The 23,533-nt window shown below is 43.9% G+C and overlaps 2 protein-coding genes across 5 annotated transcripts in view; both read left to right on the plus strand.

The window, feature by feature from the left end:
* The window catches only part of gatad2ab (GATA zinc finger domain containing 2Ab), a 40,763-nt gene extending 21,559 nt beyond the window's left edge, over positions 1–19,204 (plus strand). For 2 of the 4 annotated variants that reach the window (XM_085773909.1, XM_085773908.1), the window contains exons 2-11: positions 9,193–9,504; positions 12,567–12,690; positions 13,035–13,166; positions 13,310–13,381; positions 13,526–13,642; positions 13,761–13,955; positions 14,086–14,335; positions 14,450–14,853; positions 14,959–15,193; positions 16,433–19,204. In XM_085773909.1, coding sequence (XP_085630035.1) covers positions 9,206–9,504; positions 12,567–12,690; positions 13,035–13,166; positions 13,310–13,381; positions 13,526–13,642; positions 13,761–13,955; positions 14,086–14,335; positions 14,450–14,853; positions 14,959–15,193; positions 16,433–16,566 — 1,962 coding nt within the window. In that variant the 5' untranslated portion in view covers positions 9,193–9,205 and the 3' untranslated portion in view covers positions 16,567–19,204. The remainder of the gene's footprint in view (positions 1–9,192; positions 9,505–12,566; positions 12,691–13,034; positions 13,167–13,309; positions 13,382–13,525; positions 13,643–13,760; positions 13,956–14,085; positions 14,336–14,449; positions 14,854–14,958; positions 15,194–16,432) is intronic. The other 2 variants (XM_085773911.1, XM_085773910.1) reach the window with 1 other exon arrangement.
* Positions 19,205–20,861: 1,657 nt separating this feature from the next.
* yjefn3 (YjeF N-terminal domain containing 3) overlaps positions 20,862–23,533 on the plus strand; it is a 52,439-nt gene continuing 49,767 nt past the window's right edge. Inside the window, exon 1 of the mRNA XM_085773912.1 lies at positions 20,862–21,241. Coding sequence (XP_085630038.1) covers positions 21,174–21,241 — 68 coding nt within the window. The 5' untranslated portion in view covers positions 20,862–21,173. The remainder of the gene's footprint in view (positions 21,242–23,533) is intronic.

The following is a 23,533-nucleotide window of genomic DNA, read 5'->3' on the forward strand; positions in this document are numbered from 1 at the left end:
CTATAAAGGCAGGTAGGGCTGCCAAGATTAGTCGACTAGTCATGATTATGTTGACTATCAAAATTGTTGATTATTTTTTGAAGCTTTGTTTTTCTCTTTTGCCTTTCTGTCCTTGACGCAAATGTGCAGTAGTGGTAATCGGGGTCAGCCGTGATGTCACCGGAAAAGTTATGTCCAAACAGTATCATGGCAAGCCAGCAACGGTGCTTGAAAGTTCAGAGCAACGTCTTTATGGCTTTTGGTTACATATAGTTTTAATGGGCTGTGATTCAGTCATGATGTTCTCGTTGTATGACAATACTGACAATAGGCAGAGAGCAAATACGAGGCAATGATGTCAGTTGTTGTCAGCAGTTCCTACACTTCCAACACTTTTCTACTGTAACCTCAATCTGGACATTGAACAAACACAGGCCACCCATATACTGTCTTGTTTCAACTAGAAGTGCTTGAATTACTTCTCTTAAAACCACACACACGCCATACAGACAAAATCTGAAACACCTACAAAGTCAACATCAAAATGATCCAGATGATAAAATGTCGTTTGAGTAATGCAGAGTTTTTCAGATCTTGTTGAGCTTTTGATTTGTGAGAAGATCATTAACAAAACTGATTTTCAAAATTTCATCATCATTTTAAAGGTTCCTGTAACCAGAGCCTGCCCTCCAGAGTGGCTGGTTTGTGTGTGTGTGTGGTGTAAGTCAGAGAGCTTAATGTGACAGTGCATGGCAGGCTTGATGGACTGAAATGGATACTGGAGTGGAGTAGACAGACCTGCCTCTCTGGGTGGCTGAGACCTTGGAGGAGAGGTTTGGGGTACAGCTTCCCTCCAGGCATCCCATGATAGACTTGATAATAGCAGGGATTGAAGTTCTCTTTCACTATGACAGATTTCTGTCATTTTGAGGATATGAGCAAAGTTTTTTTTTCTTTTCTAATTGTCCGTTCATTCAGCCTGAGCAGCGACGCTCCTAAGTCTTATCATGTGAAGGACAACCGTGGATGTGTTTGCTCCTCGTGTTCTTCCACTAGAGAACTGTTCTAACTTTCTTGTGGGCCAAACGGCGCTGCTCTTCCTCTGCCACCTTCACTGGCTGGTTTAACATAATTCAGCACCGTGTATTTTGTTTCAATTCGATTTTCAAATTTGTGGCCTTTCACTTACTTCATCAGAGTCAGGTATGGAAATAAATATTGTAGGGCTGTCCCAAATGATTATTTTTCTCCCGATTAATCTATCAACTATTTATTCGATTAGTCGATTAGTCTAACGATTAATGTTTTGACAAATCTAACAATTATTTTTTGGTTGACATTTAGTCATTTACAAAAAACACTTCTCTTATTTACCGTAATTTCCGGACTATAAGCCGCTACTTTTTTCTCAAGCTTTGAACCCTGCGGCCTGTACAACGATGCGGCTAATTTATAGATTTTTACTGGCCAACGGCCTCCGGGAGGCGCTCTAGCAGGAAGCGCTAGTGAGACAGACATGTGGGGAAAGATTATGCGCCGAAGAAGACACTGGTTTTGCGTTTTGGTGCAGAGTTTTATTTTCTAACCAGGCATGTTACTGTCTGTTGGTGCTGTGTTGATGCCGTGTTGGTGCCTCCGGAGTAATTGTGATGGTTTAACTCGCTACATGACTTGTTACGAGTGAGAACGGAGGCTCTCCGTCTTCACCTGGCGTCTCACGGCTGAAAACCAACCTTGCAACATCACTACAGCACCTGGTCGCTGCCCCGTGTCCCAGCTCTCGTCTGCACACCGCAACACAAACGCGCTCCATAACCCATAATCTCTTGTTCATGACGGTACTACACAAACACACACGCATAACATCGTATGTTATGTAACGTTATCCACCGCTCCATTTATTGATTTTTCGCCGGCTTCGTTGTCAACAAATGCACATGGCTTCATTGTCAACAAATGCACATGGCTAGGAGCGTAACCAAAACAGCGGAAAAGCGAGCGGACTTGTATAGTTCCACACATCTTCTGTGTACTGTCTTTCTGTGTCTCATGTTACAACATGAAAAACCCGCGGCTTATATTCAGGTGCGGCCTATATATGTACAAAATCTATTTTCTTTTAAAATTTAGCTGGTGCGGCTTATATTCAGGTGCGCTTAATAGTCCGGAATTTACGGTAAATTCTTCAGATGATCTTTCTGGTGTGCATTCCTCTGCACATTTATTTAGTATAGTCATGGAGCAGACCAGTGTTTCCTCTAGGATTTTTTTATTTTGAGTTTTATATGAGTTTCGCTTTTACCGCGCACTGCTGTCGTTCGTGTGTGTGTGTGTGTGTGTGCTAGGGTTGTGCCGATTGGCGATCCAATCGTCTATCGGCGATTGGAAGGACGATCGGCGATGTTTTGTTTTCTTGCCGATTTTACACACACACATACTCGCTACTTTTTTATTGATCTAATTAATCTGTTTGTTTTGTTTTAATGAAGCCGCTTGGCTTGCTGCTTCCAACTATACTCTGTCAAATGGGTTTCACCAATCAAATGCAGCCACTGGCGACGTCCAATCAGACGGAGCCAGGTAGTCATATGACCGCACACAAAATCTCTGTGGTAAACAGGGTGGCCACTCCGCCTCAAATTTGAGGAAACATGTTTAGCTGGTGTTGTGGCTGTGACTAGGCTGCCGACACCAGCCCTGTAACTGTATGTCACAGCCCGACGACGTGTTCACTGATATGCCACAAATAAATTACGTCCGCCATGAATAGATTTTTCGGCTTTCGGCAACGCAATAGCGTTCCGTTCATTGATCATAGCGCTCTTTCTCCATTATTAGCCCACACACACACACACACAGAGAGAGAAGCGCGCATGCATGACAGCAGGGCACGGTAAAAGCGATACTCATACGCTGCCGCCGCCGCTACCCCACCCCCCCCCCCCCCCCCCCCCCCCCCCCCCGGTCGAACGAACACGTGGAACGGCCGCCGCCAACCCCCCCCCCCCCCCCCCCCCCCGGACCCCGGCGATAGATAGGTCTATCGGCGATCTCCAGGGAGGGCGATTGGGACGATCTGAGAATGTCAAAATCGTGTCAATGTCAAAAACACTAGTGTACGCCAATAACGGCGAAAGAGCGCTATGCGGAGATGAATGAACGGAACGATATTGCCGCTTCAGGTGCTCGTTTATCGCCGTGGTGCTGCTGTGGTACCCCATTTCTGTTTTCCTGCTGCACGTGTTCACAACTCGACTGTGTGTTGTACGTGTCGATGTATTATGTCATCGACGTAATCGAAAACAACTCGACGGTATGTAGCACGTGTCGACGTATTTACGTAATTGATTAGGTCAATTAAAGCAGAAGTAAGCGATCCTGTCGTTTTGGCTAATGCTGCGTTCCAGGCAGGCTTTTGAAACCGTAAATTACAGCTTCAAGTCACGACTTCCGACTTTGTAGCGTTCCAGGCAACCAACACGTGTTTTTCCGACCTGTTTTACCTGTGAAAGTCACTATAACGGCCACTCGTAACTTCCGACCCGTGAACTCGTACCAGATCGAACTGGTACGACTTCACAGGTCGGAAAAACACGAGTTACGGGCTGCCTTGAACGCACCATAACAGTCCTCGTCCCTACGTCACCACATTCAGGCGCATCCCTTGGCTGCACACACAGCCCTTTATGCCGTTCTCTCTCCTCATTGGATAAAACTTGTAGGATACAAGTTTTCTCCTCGGCTTACAGCAGAGCAGAGGGACTGACAGACCCGTGTTTCGGTCCAAACACTCTATGTAAGTGATTGCTGTCGGAAGATATAACTATTTAAGACTTATATTAACACAAAAATATCGCTTACTTCTGCTTTAATTGGGACAGCCCTAAAATATTGCTCACCCCTTATCTAGAGTATTTAAACTTGATGGCTGCATTAGAGAACAGCATTCAGTACATTACGTTTACATAACATTTGAAAAAGCCGAATTATTGCTTTAATCCAACTATAACTGTATAACTGGACAACAGAAGTGCATGTGAACGCGACTAATATCGGAGTTCTCCAACTCCGATTAAGACACCCAGATAATGCGATTGGAAATCGATTTTCTTTAGCATCTATACACCTTACGGTATATGTCCCGTCCCGTGCCGTCACGGTTCGCTGCACACAGTCACACAACGAATACGTCTGAGTGAATATTAAAAGAAAAATCTATCTAGGTGGCAGTAATGAGCCTCAAAGCTGCCAGCAACTGTCATAACAGATGAAGAAGAGAAGTGATAAGAGTGTGAAGTTAGAGGAGCTGCCTGCTTCATGTATGTCCCCGTGTGGCTTCTCAGTAAAAGAAAAGAAAAAAACGGTGCGATTCAGTGCATTTCACACAGCGGGACCGGTGACCATTTTTTAAAAAAGAGAGAGAGGGAGAGAGAGAAAGGAAGCCTGTGGACCTTCATTTGTATCCTATTCTCCAGCCCAAACCCGGCCCAGACCGGCGGGTCTGGTTGAGGACTGTAGTTGGGAATTTATTAAGCTTAGCTCGTTTATATTCAGTTTTTTACTCAGTGATAGAAAAGTCAACAGGACGGGGCCGTATTAACGATGCATATCGCTGCATGAGGAGGACGGCGTCAGTTATTCAATTTTCTCTGTTGCATGTAAACTGGGACAGGACAGAGTCCGATTAGACGCCAAAATCGAATTTTGAGCATAGCTTGATTAAGCTGTGCATGTAAATGTACCGAGTAATAGTTATGTATAGAGTGGTGCTGAATCTCAAAATTTCATATGTTGTCTTGTTTGTTTAGCAGGAATCAAGTAATGTAACCTCTAACATGTTTTACTCATGGCAGATGGGGAAACTAATTTGGCTGCGGCTTTTTTTTTCCCCGTAATAGACAAGTCAGACTTGTTTGTAAGATTGCCATGTTAGTTCCACTTGGTTTTACACACTGAATGGGTGGAGCTGGGGAAAGCATTGAAACTGCCAGTAAGGATACTGGCTCTGATCGAATTAAGATATTTTTGCAGTTAATTGCTTGGCTATAAAATACAAATTCCTGGTGTCTGATGTGGTGAAATGCATGTTTGTTTTAGAACAGCAATCGTAGATTTTTTGTAATTTGATTTGATTAGTTCAACCAGGACAGAGTTGCTTTGTCCTCATTATGAGCTGTCATAGAAGTTCTAGACTTGTGTTTTACCTGCTTGCCCTTTGTCACCCCCCTGCCATCACATACAAGTGTGGACAGTGTCTCAGTGCAACACTATCTTAGCGTCTCTCAGCTTGAAGCATTGATGCCGTGTTTTTTCTGCCTCCCTACCTTCTCAAGTTTCACTGTGAATGATAGGAGTGATAGGCTACCACCATATAGTTCACATGATGAATCTCCTCCAGCTTTTGTATTCTTCGATAGCTCTTAGTGGATGTTGTGAAGGACCTCCCATCACACAACAAGCCTCCAGGGTTCATATAGAAACCAAAGAGCTGAATTGAAAATGGGCATGCGTGCGTAGCAGTGCTTCACTGAAGGTGAGTGAGATGGAGTGTGATGCGGCAACAAAGCTGGTACATGCATCAGTCTGATGTGCATACACAATCCTTATCACAGCACATGCATAGGACCAGAACTTTATTAGTTTTGCACCCCTTGTTGCTAAGCAGCAGTGCATCAAGCACATGAAACACTGGGTTCATGATGACATCCATCTCCCGGGACAAAAGTAGCCACGTCTCTAGACCTGAAACCAGCAACCATGGTAGTAGTAGTGCCGCACAGATGTGACTCTTCATGGTCCCAAAGGGTTACAGTCATTTCATACTTGACACGGTTCACCAGCTCTATGTCGCAGCCAGAGAACATGCAGCCACCATTTGTACAGTCGTACAAGGTAAAGCATGGTTTCTCAAGCAGTGTGTGGCACATGGGCACATACACACCCACACACAAGCTTTTATCTCGGGCAGATAGATGGCCTTTGTGTCCGCGGATGGTACAGCAGGGAACATCTGTCCTTGCTGTGTTAAACATAGCAGGGTGGATTTTTGGCTTCACAAAAAACTGAATGTTTTAGTTTTGCTGTAGTTTAGGCATCTCAGCCTAACATCTTTCAGCATGTCAGAGATGCCAGTGTCTTATCTACAGTAAAATAAAACTTGGTTGCTGAAAAGCAGTGTTATTTTCCCACTTTATGTTACAGTTCTGACAAAGTCTAAGTGGGATGTTTTGTATACATTCAGTACATTATAACCTTCCCTTGGCTTTTTTTTTTTTTTTTAAATCTTTGAAGGCTTAAAGGGATAGTTCACCCTAGAATGATATTTCGCTCATTATCTACTCACCCTCATGTGGACTAAGGGCTGGAAGAAGTTTCAGAGTCCACCGTCCCTTCTCTGAGTTACAGGGGGTCTTGGCGTAGCAGTGCATGTCCATATAACGGTTGCAAAGGGACACCAGAGCTCTTCGTAAAAAAACACACACAAAAAAACATCCAAATACCTCCATGATGCTCGTATGTAATGTCCGTCTTCCTGGTCCGTCCAAATCTCGCGTGATTCGCAGTAACCGCACTGACGCCGGCGCAAATCACGCGAGATTTGGACGGACCAGGAAGAGGAGCTTCGAGAAGCTTCCGCTACAAACAAGCTTAAAATATAGACTTATTTAATTTTTTCCGGGACAATTACGCAATTTGGGGCTTCAGCACAAGACGGACATTACATACGAGCATCATGGAGATATTTGGATGTTTTTTTGTGTGTGTTTTTTTACGAAGAGCTCTGGTGTCCCTTTGCAACCGTTATATGGACATGCACTGCTACGCCAAGACCCCCTGTAACTCAGAGAAGGGACGGTGGACTCTGAAACTTCTTCCAGCCCTTAGTCAACATGAGGGTGAGTAGATAATGAGCGAAATATCATTCTAGGGTGAACTATCCCTTTAATGGAATTTCTACATGGATGTTGTGTCCAATACTGAAAAAGTGTTTCACTTATTTTAAGCATTTCAAATATCATTAACGGTGGGTTCTGGATGACAGCTATTTATGTCTGTTAGGGGTCGTTGACTCCTGAAGTCATGTCAGAAACGTGTCCGCCTCATTTTGGCTGATGGACGTGTTTTGGAATGTCCCGTGGCCTCCCCGTGTCTCTCCCTCCCTTCTGCCACTCTGTCTCTCCAGGGGTTAAACCTGCGCCTTCTCTGAAGCGGAGACCGGTTTGAACAGGTTTTCAAGGGAGTGCTTTTTTGTCTCTTGTGGAATCCTGGGATAGGGTCATATGGAGTTGTCATTATGTCACATTGTACTACTAAGACATTGAGTCAGCTCTCGGAATCAGAAATGGTCTGTAGTTGCACTCGGTTTGAGCCTTAGTCATCATTTAGCCTTTCATATCCGAATCTCTAAACATGCACAGATGTTCACTCACCACTGTGCAAAATGCATCATTCTTTTTTTTAGGTTGTCTGTAACAACATCTATTGCACGTCTGTCCGTCCTGGGTGAGGGATCCCTCCTCTGTTGCTCACCCTGAGGTTTCTCCAATTTTTCCCTGTTAAAAGGGTTTTCCATGGAGTTTTTCCTCAGTGGATGTGAGGGTCTAAGGACAGAGGATGTTGTTACGATGTCATGTAAAGCCCTTTGAGACAAACTGTTTGTAAAAACGGGCTATACAAATAAAATTGCCTTGCCTTGCCCTAGGGCTGACCCCAAAAATTCAAAGCTTCGAAGCTTCGTTTGTTGCCACGGTAATCGATCATGAAAGTCCGTGATGGATTTATTTATTTTTTTCCTCCCTTTTCCCTTTTTGACACCGGTTCTCATCGGCAATTGTTACATTGCGTAGGCTACTTGGTATCCTGGAAACCTGCCTGATTTTGGAGATATGCAGTGTTTGTTTGCCATTTCTTTCATTATTTCCGCTCACGCACCCCCCCGCCCACGGTCGCCCCCCCCCCCCTTCAGACGTTACGATCGCGTAGCCCGCCGGCCGCTGAAGCTTCGATTAAAATCGATTGAGTCCGCGAAGCTTCGATGATCAAAATATGATAATTGGGTCAGCCCTACTTTTTTTTATTCAACAGAGTCTGCTGTTGCACAGTGGTGCCATTTTTCTGCTGTGTAATAGGTTTTTCCCCACAATGTAAAGTGTATGTCTTCTTCCTGTGTTCTTACTGTACTGAGTAAGATTTGGGTCAGCAAATGGGGCAGTCTGTCTTTGTACCTGGTTTGACAGTATGTGGAATAAAATGTGATAAAAGGTACTAAAAACAAGCAGATACTACATTAAATGTTATCTTCACTAGCGTGTGATATTGTAGATTTTAACAGTTAGGTAGGTGATTTCATTGGACAAGAGGCATCGAGTATAACAGCACTGGGACTAGTAACTACCGGTACGACACTTTACAGGTGTTAATTATCATCACATTAACAGTTATCCATCTCATATTGTAACACATTTTGCACAGTGAAGAGATTAATGCACTTCCAGAAATAACATTTGAATTAAATTATGTATGGTTGCCTGCGGCCTTGTACCTCTGACCAAAATCACAGCCGTGTGCTCATAATCAGTTCAGCACAACTCTCTCTGGTGTGATACTACAGAGTTTATGTTGAGAGGTTTGGTTTAGCTCTTACTGAGACAGAGTACAATTTTTGTATTTCCTGTGATGGATACACAACGATGTTTGATGCAGACACAACAGGTCCTAATGGTATCTCAGCTATGGTAACTCAAGTATAAACATGTTACTTCACAAGATGCACACAGGGTGCTTCTTCCTCATTGCACCTGTACTCAGCCTCTCTATCTTCACTTGATGTCAAAAATGTATTTCACTAACGCAGTAGTACAACATTCACATAAAGTATTACCATGTGATTGTTATGGTAACCTCATCAGCAAAAAAAAAAAAAAGGTATATAAGTTGCTCAAATGAACCTACACAGTTGGGCAAAGCAGAGATTTTGATAGTGAAGTGTGCACAACATGTGATTGAATAATAAAAAATAAAATTCAGTGTGAGAGATGACTTGTGGAATCCACCTCTCCTTTCTCACATACAGTACGTCTAATGACAATTCAGTGTTAACCCCCAGTGACAGCCCACATCGGTCCATGTGTTACTGCATAAACCTGAATCCTGTGTGTCGTGTCAGTGTGTTTAGACCACTTGTAACTGTTTTCTTCTTCTTTCTCTCTCCAGGGTGAGAGCAGCCATGTCAGAGGAGGCAGTGCGGCAAACGCGCAGCCAGAAGCGGGCTCTCGAGAGGGACCATGCGACTGTTTCTGGGTCCCCAGGGGGGGACGGGGACAACAAACGGGTTAAGATGGAGAGGGGAGATGCAGCCGAAGCTCCCCTGGCTCTGGTGGCATCTGGAGCCGAGGGTGTGAAGCTGAAGAGCGAGCAGGCGGCCAAGGTAGCAGCCAGCATCCTCAAGACTGGGGAAGTGAAGGCCACCATCAAAGTGGAGGTGCAAACTGGAGAGGAGCCCGTCGACATGAGCACGTCCAAAAGGTTAGACAAGGAAAAGATCAGTGTTTGATTTGATGGTGCTCTGTTTCTATTTTATACATTGAACCTCTGGAGTAATATGAGATGTTCAAGTACAGGGGCATTAGAGCTTGTTGGTCATTCAGTTTACATGATACTGTCTAAGCCATTAGTCTGTCGACAACAAGGAAAGAAATTCTATAAACACTTTGCCTTAAACAGTCTATTCCTGTACACTGAGCCTCAGTCTTGCAGAGTCAGCCAACTTTGTCCACAGTAAACCCTTTGTAAGTATTTCCAGCTGGACAAAATGCACCATAATCTGCTTACAAACCAGTGTGTGTCTGCGAGGGTAGAAGGTGCAAAGAGCAGTTTGCTGCTGCATTTCTGTTACGGCTATGTGTAATTGATGTTGAATCATCACATGGGTTAAAGGGAGGTGACGTGACCCGGTGTGCGAGTTTGTTTTATAAGTGCTTAATTTTTACTGCGGGGCCTCGGATCGAGTGCATGCATGCGAGCGCGGTGCGTGGTTGTGCGTAGAGATGAGTCTGTTGGAGTTTCAGGTTTCTCTCAAACTCTGCACCAGCAAGTGGTCTGACAGGAGTCATACAGGAAGTCGCTGTGTGGTTGTCGGCAGCCTGCCCCATTTTGAAAAGTTTGAGGCTCCTGAGGCCTGGGCTCCATTTTCTCCCACAGCAGCACCTGAACTCTGCCTCGCACTTCACACAAAATGAAGGCTATGTGTCACAAACTGGTTCCAACTGGCCGTTGCCATGGTTTCCACATTGGAAGGAGCAGTTGGAGGAAGGAGGGGCCAGGATGCGTGGTGGGTGTGTCACATGACCACACAGAAATGCCTGATGTCATGTGACGTGTTTGGTAGAGCGATAAATACACACAGTGATGTGACGGCAGTTAAAGTGGAACAGAGAGGTGATTCAGCTGCGTGTCGGCTCTGTCTGTGGTGATTCAAAAAGTTGACTGCAAGTGTCACCTTTGGCCCCTGGTTAACCCTCAGCATGTGCTGCTGTGCTTATTCACTGCGAGGTGATGGCATTATTCATGCATATGAAAGACTTTGCAACTTTGTAAAGCTGTTTGTGAAATGCATTACAAACCCAGTGTCCCATACCAGATGACGGTACCGTAGCTGAGAGTCTTCAGTGGTGCATGTATGAAGCTAAAAATGGCACTTGCGCTGCATTTTGAACTGCACGACCTGCACCTAAATAATGCCTGATTCAGCGGTCCCATAGTGGGGTCAGTGAGAAGCCACTATATCGGGGAAGCATGCAGAAACACTGGACCTTACATAACCAAGCTTGTGTGTGTGTGTGTGTGTGTTACGATGCTTGTGTAAGCTGTTCTCAATAGAGTAGTAAGCAACCACCACAAGCTAGTCCATGTCATGCCGTCAAGAGATGCCAAGGCAGTCAAAACACTGGGTCACCATTAAGCTTCTGTGAGAGATAATGAAGCGCTCGATTCCCCTCCTGATGCTGCTTGTGTCCGCCATAGTTTGTCATTTCATACGTGCGGAATGTAAACAGAGCTGCCGAGGAGAACCACTGCCCCCTCGGGCTTTAGCTGTGCTTTAGGAGCGTAATCTTTCTCAGAATAGCCGTGTTCTCAAAGTACCAGGATGTCAGACATCTTTCTTTCTAAATTTTAATAGAAACGTATCAGGCATGTACATTCCAGGAAGTAGCGGCGTAATGTATGAACACGGTTCGCCTGTGTGTTCTCAGCAGCTGGATGAGGTTATGTTTGTTGTGGTTTGTGTTGCGAGAGTTTAGTCTGCTGATAATCTCCTCTCGAAAATGCAAGCATAAACGAGTCAACATGGTTATTATGATGTAGCCAGCCCTGTTGAAGGCAGTGTCTGCTGAGGGGGAGCAGTCGAACAGCTGTTGGGGAAGACAGCAGAGAAGTGTGTCTGAAGACAGGAGCGTGCCAGAGGAAGAAAGAGTGTGAAGAACTGAGTCAGTGAGTTGGAGTATAAAAGATGAAGTAAGTAAGTAAGGATGGGGGAGGGTTGTGTGAAGTGGTGACTGAGTGAGAGGGAGAGTGTACACAATAGGTTGGCTCCTGGCCATGTATTCCCCTCCCCCCTCACTGTCACCCTCTCCAGTGTCTCCAGCGGACCTCCGCTCCTCTCAGCTTGTGACTCTGATGTCGGCAGCTGGGAGGGTGGGGAGAGCCGAGGCCCAGGCTGTGCCGATCCGGCTAGGCCACAGGCCTCAGACCTCCCTACAGAGGTAGGGGAGGGGTGAGGCCCTGTCTGGGTGGTAAACTGGGCCTAAGCTTGAAGCTCTGAAGCCTCTTGTTCGACGGTGCCCGAACAATTATATAACTTTGCTGCATGTGTGCACGCATGGCTCTACGTAATGACCCCAAACCTTTACCTCTGACACATTGTCATCATCGTCCACCACTACCGCTCAGACTTCTGTTTTCAAAACCACCAAACCCTGAAGACTTCACAGGATCCCCACTGTGATAGAGGCAGATTTATTCTACCGCCATCGTCCATGCGCCGCAAAATTACAACTAACCCCTACTTCTTATCCCCACCCCTCTGCGGATTGATGCACATGTAGCTTGTCACTAGTCGCCTTTGTTCTTGGTCCCCTGAAAAAAACACACTTATCATCTTATCAAAGCCTCTAGGCCTTTTCCTTCTTTTAAAAAAACAACAATGCAATTAATTTGCCCTTTGTTTGCATGTTGTTTGTGACTGACTCTGCTGTGTTTGTTGGGAGGGGAGGGGCGGAGGTCCGTCCGTGTTACCTTTCGCTAGTGATAATGGGTTGTTGCGATCTTCCCCTGTCGCCATTACTCCATTATTGATCTCTTGGTTCTTGTCTGCTTGTGTGTCCTAGTGCACACTTGCACTGCAACAGCCAAGATAAACTCACTATTATGTATCGCCATCTACTGGGCTTCAGACAGTACTACACGTTGGTTGCAGTTGATGGTAATTGCAGTGTTCCAGAGTGAAAAGTTATAGTGCTGAATCTTGTTTGATGCAACATGATTAATCGCTATGATTCTTTTCTTTCTGTCAATACGTCTTCCCTCAGTGACATCAAGAAGGAGCGACAGCCACCATCGCCAGATGATGTGATTGTGTTATCGGACAACGAGCCATCCAGTCCGCTCATGAACGGCCACTGCTTCACAAAGACTGACACAGATAAACTCATGGTAGGAAAACAGAATTTTTAAAATGTTGGATACAGATCAGTTTGGAATTGTGTCCGACAATCCTCGTGCTCACTCGAGGATAGTTACTGAGTTAGAAGATTAAACAGGAAACACACAAATAACTGTTGATTATAGTTTCAAAAGTTATTTTGAAGGCATATTCTTGGATTAGTTACGACTGACATTGTTTTAATCAGTGACTCTGATTTATTGACTGTAAACTGCGCAAGTCAGCCTTGTTACCCCTGTCTAATAAACAAGCACTCAAGACCAGGAAGCAATTAGTATCAACTTCTCCTAATTGTCCTCTAAGATGCTATTTTCTGCTCTCATGGTGAATACAGAAGAGCTCTCCTGAGGAGAGGGAGCGCATCATTAAACAGCTTAAGGAAGAACTGCGACTTCAAGAAGCCAAACTGGTGCTGCTTAAGAAACTACGACAGAGCCAGATCCAGAAGGAGAGCACTGTGCAGAAGGTAAAAAACCCAAGAGCAAAGAGAGAGGCTTATAGTTCTTAAATGATCTCGTTTTCCAGTCCACGCTTTGAATGAAAACGTTAAAGCTGTATTTACTTTAAAGCAATAAGTTAAATGCGCTAAAACTTTTCACTTATTTCTAGGCATCTGGTTCTGTAGCCACTCCTCCTCCTTTGGTAAGAGGAAGCATCACATCAAACAAAGGACCCCTCCAGGTACTTAATGCAATTTGTTTAATCAACCTGCTCGTGTTTTGATTAATGAATGTTGTGCCTCCACCACATGTCTTACTGTGGTGCATCATGGTGGAGCAAAGCTGAGTTGTCATTTCCTACATGAATGTATTGTTTCTTCATCAGGTGACAGGTCGTAGCTCAGGCACGGTGATCCCTCCTCCATTAGTGAGGGGTGGGCAACACGTCCCGTCCAAACACAACTCTCAGATTGTTATGCCGCCTCTGGTCAGAGGAGCCCAGGTTAGTATGTCACGACATTGTCTCACATTTGAAGTCCACCCAATCGAAAGCCTGTCAGTTTATTAACTTTTCTTCTCGTGTCCTCTTTTGTCTGCTTCTGCACACATTGTGTTCTCAGCCTATTGCAGTTACTCCTCAGCAGATAGCCAGTCTACGTCAGCAGCAGCAGCAGCACAGCGGCTCAGGCCCCCCTCCACTCTTGCTCGCTCCCAGGGCTTCTGTGCCCAATGTCCAGGGCCAGAGAATCATTCAGCAGGGACTCATTCGGGTGGCTAATGTGGCCAACAGTAATGTCATGGTCAACATCCCTCAGGTGAGGACATTATGCAACGATTATTATGTGTTATTACAATCAGAGACAAGAGACATGCATCTAGATTACACTTCATTGCTGTCATCCCTTTGTACCATCCTCTGAAGCTGATGTAATTGTTTGTATCCAGGCCTCTCCAACCAGCCTAAAGGGCTCTTCGGTGTCGCCCAACTCGAACATCAATGACTCCCCAGCCAGTCGGCAGGCGGCCGCCAAGCTTGCTCTGCGTAAGCAGTTGGAGAAGACGCTATTGGAGATACCTCCACCCAAACCCCCTGCTCCCGAGTTCAACTTCCTTCCCTCTGCAGCCAACAATGAGTTCATCTACTTGTTGGGGTTGGAAGAGGTGGTGCAAAAACTTCTGGAAATGCACGGCAGGGGTGGGTACATCCTCACGCTCTGGTAGCTAGTTTGAGGACGCTGAAATGCAGCGGTATATGTCTGTTGAATGTAAAGGCACATCAAGCCTAAAGTCTCTTAAATTCATCACACAGGTAATCTGGGCCCAGCTGCTGCAATGGCCAGTTCCATTCCTAAAGAGCCATACACCTGTGCCCAGTGTAAGACAGACTTTACCTCCCGCTGGAGAAAGGAGAAGGCCGGGACCATCCTCTGTGACCAATGCATGTCGTCCAATCAGAAGAAGGCCCTGAAGGCTGAGCACACCAGTCGACTGAAGGCAGCCTTTGTTAAGGCACTCCAACAGGAGCAGGAGATTGAACAGCGTATCCTGCAGCAGGCAGCCTCCTCTTCCTCCTCCCCTGTCTCTAAATCCACCTCGTCCTCCTCATCCTCACTGTCCAAGAGTGAGGTTCTGGTGTCTCAGCAGTACAAGCAGGTCAGGGCTGCCATGCAGCACAGATCTGTGTCCTCTGCCCACCACTCCACCATTAAGCATGTGAGTACGGCTTTTCATCGTGATGGACAAACAGTGGTTTGAGTTTAAAACCTTGTGTTTTTGTAGAAGTAGCCCGCCAATGCTCCTGTTGTTTTGTCCCTACAGAGTCAGCTGTCACACAACATCCAGTCCGTAGAGAGGTCTCGTGGTGTGGTCCACTCGTTCACTTCTTCCTCTCAGCTGCAGAGCGCCGTGACAGCAGCAGCGCTGGGCAGCAGGCCAGGTAAGCATGCTGCAGCACGCCTGCTGCAGCAGGGGGCAAAGGTCAGCGCCGGCGGCAGCAGCAGCGGTAACCAGGGCAACGTGGCTGCCTGGAGGAAGCAGAGCAGCGGCAACACAGGTAAATAAACGTGAGACGAGTTTAGACCGGGATCGTACTCCACCCGCTCTCGCTTTCTGCTCCTTTTTGGGGTAATCACTCTCTTCTCAGGTGGAGCCCTCTCTTGCACTGTCGCTTCTTATCCTTTCTACCCATTCCCTCAGGTTGGGTTTTTTCATTTTAGTATTTAGTATTTATAGTTCTTGTGTCTTTTGGCTTTTTTTTTTTTTAATCCCAAAAGATCCAATTATAGTAAAAAGGAAAATAGTAAGACGTTTTTCATCCTCACTCATCTCACACCCAATTTTTTTTCCTTTATGTTCTCCCTCTTCCTACCTGAGTCAAAATACTGTGTAATATTAGAATTGATATACCAGCCTGGTGTTAGTAATGCCAAGGGCTGGATATTGCCACAAATTTCCTAAATTAATCCAATTTTGATTCACAAGGTCCAGATTTGATCTGATTTTGATTCGGTCCAAGTTGCTTCACTGACAGTATCTTATAGTAACTATTCTCACTAATAGCACTAATACTGTAAACCGTTTCTCTAACCTGGTGCATTTTAAAAAACATTCATGTTTATATTATGAATGGAAAAAGCACAGATAGCCAGCACTCAGCGTTGAAAGCTGTGTTGCTGAGACGCGTACGTTGTGGGCCCCTACTGCCTGGATTAAAGAGAAATTAAGAGGTTATACCCCTCCCTTAACTCATTGAGTGCCGCGCTCCTTTCCAAAGTTTTAGTCAAGTGTACCAGCAATTTAGACCATTTTTGACGATTTTTGTAGAGCCACAGTGTATTCTATATTATTGCCACCAACACATACTGTGGCCCATTTGAAAGGTGAAACTTTATGCTTCAAATGGCCACAAACCGTTTGTTTCTACGTGCCTCCGTTCCTGAGAAAACTCAAGCTAAACATGGCTGCATTTCACCAAAATCCCTGCTTTTTTTCTAGAAAAGGAGATCCAGCGTCTTTTATGAAAGGTGCTCTGTTTGTGTCTGTCGCTCTTCTGACACTCGCATTTCTGGATCAAAGGGCTCGTGTAAGATAAAGTATCCGAGTAGTGAAATGGCACTGTGGGGGCGGGGTTGTTGCCACTACTTAAAAAAATCCTAGAGGAAACACTGCACATAATATTGTTTGCACTTGAAAAAAAGAAATAAATATTTAATTTTATTTAATTTATATTAACTTTTATAAATTTTAGTTTCAATTTGTGGTCTTGACCGGTGATTTCTTTGTTTCCTCACAGGTGTGACTATGGCCTATGTGAACCCCAGCTTGTCTGCCCATAAGACCACCTCTGCTGTGGAGCGTCAGCGAGAGTACCTGCTGGACATGATTCCCTCCCGTTCTATCTCCCAAACAGCCAACACATGGAAATAATGCAATCTAACTCTCTCCTGATACTACAACTATTACCCCTCTTAATATCAATAACAGCCATTCACATATTCATTCTAATCCTTTCTATGGACTTCTATGCCTCTGGCCAGAATGGTGCAGGGGAGAATCAGCCTCTTTTTTGGGGGGGTGGAGACGTTCCTCCATCTCCTCCTCAGATCTTTCTGCTACCATCTTCTTTACCTGAGTCCTTCATCCCCAGTATGGAGTCAGGCTGCAACAGCTTGGGCTTTTGGGATGTGAGGAGCTTGTCAAATAGAATTTAGGTACCTTCGCGAGGTTTGGGGTAAACTTAGGCGTATACAATTTTACAAACTTCTCCAGTGATGTTGCCTCTCCCTCCCTGTATATTGGTTGACCCTCACCGTTGTACCAAGAGGAAGCTGCCACAATCCTCCAGCTCCCCCGCCTCTGGATTAGGCTGGGAAAGAATAATAATCACTCTTACACACAATAAAATTCGCCTTACGTCCTGCCCCTCTTCAGTCTGAGCCAGTCAGACTCAGGCCCATGTGGTGGCCGAACCGAACTCAAGTGAAGACCTCATCACAGGGATTGTGGTGGAGCTCTAAGGACCATCCACGAAATAATAAGAACTGCTTCAGCTTTGCAAAAATGAATAGAATAAAAAAGGACTGTAAAAAATGATCTCTATCAGCACACAGACTGCCTCTTCTCTCTAACCAACGCTGTGTATAGTAGAGAAGTTGATGTGTGTTGGATTATTTTGTATGGCTGAATGTTAGGATTTTGTCTTTTCTTCTGTAAGTCATATACTGTGTTTGGAATATTGTGCTCCCTGATACTTTGGAAGTGGCCTCTTGTCGAGGTCTGAATTTACAGTCTAATGTTACTGTTGAGGTGGTTTTACATCTGCTGGGTTCCATGTTGTGGCCTACTTTTAAATACTTTGTTTTTTCTAAGATGAAGAGGAAGAATAAAGATTCAAGGTTCACCAACTCATGTAAAAAACAAAAGCAAAGGTGGAGCATATGTTGGAGGACTATTCGTATGAATATTGAAAAGAAAAAAGAAAAAAAAAAAAACTCCCAAAGATCTAGTGGAGCCCAAATGGAATCCCTTCTGCTAGAAGGTTTCTAGTTTATTTGAACCCTCTCTGGATATAAACATGAATTCATGCTAAACTGAGGGGGTGTAAGGAATGTCATATTTTTGACATTGTTTTGCTTTTAGTCATAGGTTGTGGTGCATTATTTTTCTTCTATAGACAAACTGTCTCTGGGTTTATTTATAGGGTCATGTTAGTAAAGATATATGCTTATGCCCTAAGTTTGAATGGATCTCCACATACAATGATTTGTTTTCTCTCGTGTGTCCAGTGGCTCCCACTCACCCTCCGATTGGTCTGAGAGAAGCTGGACAGCTTTCAGAATGTAGTTATGCAAAAACCCCTATAGCAACAAATTACATGAACTTCTTAGTCTTTAACATTAAGGTGTGTATGATTTTATGTCAGGTCCTTGAATTGAGCTAACTATGCCTTTCACATGAGCTATAGTGCATTTTTTTATCAGGTTGCAGCAGCACAGGATAAGCTAGTGATGTACAATATGTCCTACATTGAACCGGGGGCGTCCCCATTGCTCATAGAGTTGAGTTAATTGACAACCATGTGCTGTCTTTAATTTCAGTCAGTGGGGTGGTCCAGTTTCTTTAACCCTACCACACAGGCAGTAGCAATGGTTTTACATTAATTGGTCTATTGGAAAGTGTAGCTAAACTATAATATGTTAACATGTTGAATTTAATAAGAAAAAGTATGAAAATCTGGATGTTTTGCCACAAACCTGGCTAATCAAAGACACTGACCACCCTATCACCGCCCCCATGAGTTATCTTCTCAATATCCTGTATCTGTCCATTTTTATCCGTTTCACATTAAAACAATAGTGTTGAATATCTCATCAATGTGTATTTGCAAACCTGGAGTCTTGCTGTCCTGTTGTCTTGTCTTGATTTCCTAATAACATCCATGATGTGATAAATCTAATGTGACATTGTAAGGATGTGTGTCCTGTATCCAGAGTGGACTCGTTTAGCTCACTGATCATTGTCAAGCTCCATTCTGAGAGATGGTGCTCTGCATTAGGTAAATGGGTATCAGCTGAAGCTTACCCCTCTGTGCTGGGGTATCATCACTGTACACATGGGTTTCATTTAGGACGGTGCAACAATACTATCATGCACTGCTAATAGAAGTACAAGCATACAAAGTTTAATTTAAAATCGCTCGAGATTTTTGTGTTTCTGTCTCAAAGTAGCATCGGAAATCTTCCAGGTTGTCTGTACATTCCTGACAGGCAGATGGTAGCAGCCCGCGTCTTGTGGATGCAAAAAAAAAAAAAAAAAAAAAGCAATCTGGAATGAGCCTATCATTTTGTGCCCTGCTAAGTGTAACCCTGTACTGTCCTGACTACTGCCTGCTGCTGCTGCTGCTGTTTGACAACAATATCACCATTCCGTTTGATTGGGGTTGAAACGCTGCTAAAAGGCAGTGCAGCCCAAATGGAAAAGAAAACAATGTATGAGAAATATTTTTGTTCTTTTGATTTTTTTTTTCTGCTCTATCAAATAATAATAAAACTAATTTTAACCCCTCTTTCATGACTCCTTTGCAAGTTTGTTGTCACTGACATAGAAGTGCACACATGCACACAAATCCCTGTCCTGTATTTGATCAGGGTGATGTGGACGCAACAGAACTACCAATCAGATGCAATAGCAGAGCATTTATGTCTGATAATCTTCTATTAGGGGTGATGGTATTAATGCAAAGTCATTGTGCTGGATTTCATTACATGCAAGAGCTACCTTTGTTTTAGTGTCTGTCCCCTGCACTTATAAGCATCTCCACAAACACGAGTCCATTTCCATAGAAACACTATCCTTTCAACGGGTTACATCATCTGTCTGAAAAAAAGCAATTACAAAAGAAATCTACAGAGCACAGTTTGAAATTCTCGCACTGATTCATTGCTATTCTGACTGAAATGGTAAGCTATCAAGACAAAAGTTATTAACATTTTCCAATTATTACACAATTTCATTTTCTTCCAGTGGGCACAGAACTCAAACTTCAGTCAAACAACTAAACCACTGAACAGAAGTTTATCTCTCTGCAAGTAACACACAACTGTGACATTTTAAATAGCTAATAGAAGGGACCTGGGAAAAAAATGTAATCCAACTCTTGAATGCACAATTAATGGCTTTCATGTAACAATAATTGCTTTTGCTCTCAGTTGTCGATAGGAAAGGAAACATATAGGCTAGTGGCTGAAACATTTTTGTCTTGCCTGTATTTTCAGTGAATTTCTTGAAGTGAAAGCTATTCTTGCTGATGGTGATAACATACAAACAGAAATAGTAGTGCCCCTAGGTGGCAGAGTACACCAACATCCAGTTGTCTTCACAGGAATTAGATCAGGTACATTTGTGTAATGTTGTGGAAAAAAACATAGACTGTTAAACAAACAAAGCTCTACATTCTAATCTCTAATATAAAACGAAGTGTGTTTGTGGAGGTGTAGCCTACAGAAGAGTCATGAAGTCAGAACAAACTGGTGGGAGAAACTGACACAGACCTTTAGAGAAGAATGTGAGCTATTGTTCATTGACACGACCCACTTACATGTATGAGCTTCATTCCTTGGCAGCTGCACGTCCTCCCTGAGATACCACGAGACATATCCTCTCTGTGCCTTCTATGTGTGTGTTTTACTGCAGGTTTGTGTGTTTATATTGACATTTTAATGATAGCAAGTGTTTCACCCACTGCCCTAAATCCATATCATTATTCTACATGCTTTTCATTTGTCATTTACAGACTCTTTCATATCAAACATATGTGTTTGAGCTGTGAATTGTTGCTATGAGCTCACTCAGCTACTACAGCTTTACAGTATTATGTCACTTTAGATAGCCTACTGAGCTTCACCCACTATCATATAAAAAAGGTGCTGATATTTGTGATTTCACCGAGCAGTCAAGTGTTTCCTCGCTGTGATGCTGCTCTAGATTCTACATCAAGGGATCCTTCTGCCACTAAGGAGTAGCTATGCGATGCGTGAACTTGCGAGTGTGTGTTTGTGTGAATTTGAAGGGAGGGAGGAGGATGGAGGATGGAGGATGCACCCCGTATGACTGAACGGCTATGATTGCGACAGCCTGAGCCAATCAGCCGGCGAGCACCATGCCTCCTGGTTGTTAATTGGCTGGCTTTCCCGGTGAGCGCAGCTGATCCACACAGCCAGCTGGGTTTTATCAGAGAATGAGCCGGGGCCACGGTGGGAGAGAAGACACACAGAGAGACAGAGATACCGAGGCAAGATTCAGCGTAGAGTGTGTGTAGCAGCCAGTAATTATCCTCCAGTGTCTGAGCCAATCAAAAGCCACAGACCATTTAGATTCCCAGTGTGCTCTCAGGAAAAGCAGCAGGCAGTGTGTTTATTGAATCAGAGAGAGAGAAAGAGAGAAAGAGAGAGAAGGAACGGAGGTGTTCTCCCCGGAACGACACAGTTCCTCTTTTCTCACAGTCGCCAAAAACGTGCTTGGTAAAAAATAAACAGATGGACAAGATGAACCACAGCTCAGCTGAGGCAGAGGCTGAAACCATAGAACCACTGCGTTACCTCAGGTAGGCACCTGCTCATCTCTCCCTCAGACCCTCACTCACTATTCTATTCTGTTGCTTTTCTGTTTCCAACTGTTCCTTTTTCTGCTTTGCCATTCTGTTTGTTTTCCATCCAAACACTTCACAGGACTGTGAACCTTTAAACCTATGCACAGTGTGGAAAAAAGAAATGAACACTAACGGGTAGAATTAGAGAGGAGAGACAGCATCTGGAGGACCCAAGAGAAGTCTTCAGACGGGGGAGGCTGTTTGAATCAGGGCAAGCTTTTAAAAGATAATGAGATGGGAGGGAATAATAAGAGATCAATTATTTAAGTCACCAATACTGGTGATGAGGATGAAGCTAATGATAACGATGCCTGCAGAAATATCTTCATCCCAAGGAACTCTTACTCTGCTCTGCCAACCTTGAATTTCCTTCATTGCGCTCCTTCCACTCTGCTGAAGCCTCAAATTGAATTACATTTATGAGCTATTATTCAATTAGGAGGCTCATGTTTAATTTGGCATCGCATATTACCAAGCAAGCCAAGCATCTGATCACTCAGTATATTTGTGGACTAGATGAATGAGGATTTTGTTATTTATTTGAAGTTTAGTGTGTGTTTTCTGCCAGTTTTATTTATCAGATAGACAGGATGAAAGGGACTTTTGAACATAAAAAACAAACAGAGAGATAATGCTTTAATCTAATATTCTGTATGTGTTTACTGAAACGCAGGTGTAGGGCTGTTCGTTTTCCAACCTTTGGTACAGACACATAAAGCCACAAACTGCACAAGCACATATTGATTACTCTGTTGGGTTCCACTTTAGCTTCCAAGTGGCTGTCTGTATAGGCCATCTGGGGTGCACGCTAGCTAAACAGCCTTTAGTCATCGCCACAATCATTTAGATGCAAAAAATTCATCTCAAATAAGCTGACATGTTGGCGTGACAAACAAGGGAGGCTGTTGAGACTAAAAAGACAAAAAAAAGGCCTAATAATAGAAAAGGGATCATTAGGTTTTAACAGCTTTAAATAGGTTGTCGATTTAAGGCTGGTGGGTCTCAGTTTTTACCACAGAATTACATTTAGATTTGTGTGTGTGGTGAAGTAATATGACCGTTACTGTTATGGCTGACCAAAATATGAAAATGTGCAGTAAATTACAAACAAATAAGAATTTGCATAATTGCTAGAAGCTAAATGTAAATTTGGGCACCAGGGTTAAAGGGCAACTGCTATGGTTTTACACATCAAAGTCTGTTTATAAGTTTGATAAATTGCCTCAAGTGATGTTAACTGAGTCAGAAGCAAAAAAATATATATATGTGGGTGCGGAGTTAGAAGAGACGTTGCAAAAATCTTCATCTTTAGGCAACTAACATAGCACATCTCAATCTGAATAAAACTGAAGTGAACTGAAGAAGTGGAATAGAAAAGATGATATCTCTGGCTGTGCTTTGTTAAAGCAGAAGTAAGTGATATATTTGTGTTAATATAAGTCTTAAATAGTTATATCTTCCGACAGCAATCACTTACATAGAGTGTTTGGACTGAAACACGGGTCTGTCAGTCCCTCTGCTCTGCTCTGAGCCGAAGAGAAAACATTTATCGTATCCTACAGTTTTTATCCAATGAGGAGAGAGAACGGCATGCAGGGCTGTGTGTGCAGCCAAGGAACGCTGTGAATGTGGCGACGTAGGGACGAGGACTGTTATGGTGTGTTCAAGGAAACTTGTATTTTTCCGACCGTGAAGTTGTACCAGTTCGATCTGGTACGAGTTCACCGGTCTGAAGTTACGAGTGGCCGTTATAGTGACTTTCACCGGTAAAACAGGTCAGAAAAACACGAGTGGGTTGCCTGAAACGCTACAAAGTCGTAAGTTGTGACTTGAAGCTGTAATTTACGATTTCAAAAGCCTGCCTGGAACGCAGCATTAGCGAAAACCACCGGACCACTTACTTCTGCTTTAACCTAACAAAAAATTAAAAAAAGAAAGAAAGAAAACTGTCCATCTTGGGCCCAAGAATGTGTAATGTGCAGTTCCCATATAGGCAATATAAATGGTATGATAAGCTAAGTAAAGGCACACATGCATACACACCCAAACCCCTTTAAAAAGGCGGAGTTTGGTTATTCTGTAGAGTGAAGACAAGATTAGAGTGCGAATGGATGAATGCTTTCAGTCTTTGTCTCTGGTTAATCTCCTGTAAATCAAGTGTGTTGTCTCTCAGGAGGAAACATTTTCTTTCTTCCTTCAACAGATTTCAAATAGGATGATGCGTAGAACCAAGACAGGACTTTCCTA

The sequence above is a fragment of the Trachurus japonicus genome, chromosome 4 (genome assembly GCF_045865225.1).
Source record: "Trachurus japonicus isolate A0001 chromosome 4, Traja_1.0".
Lineage (NCBI taxonomy): Eukaryota > Metazoa > Chordata > Actinopteri > Carangiformes > Carangidae > Trachurus > Trachurus japonicus.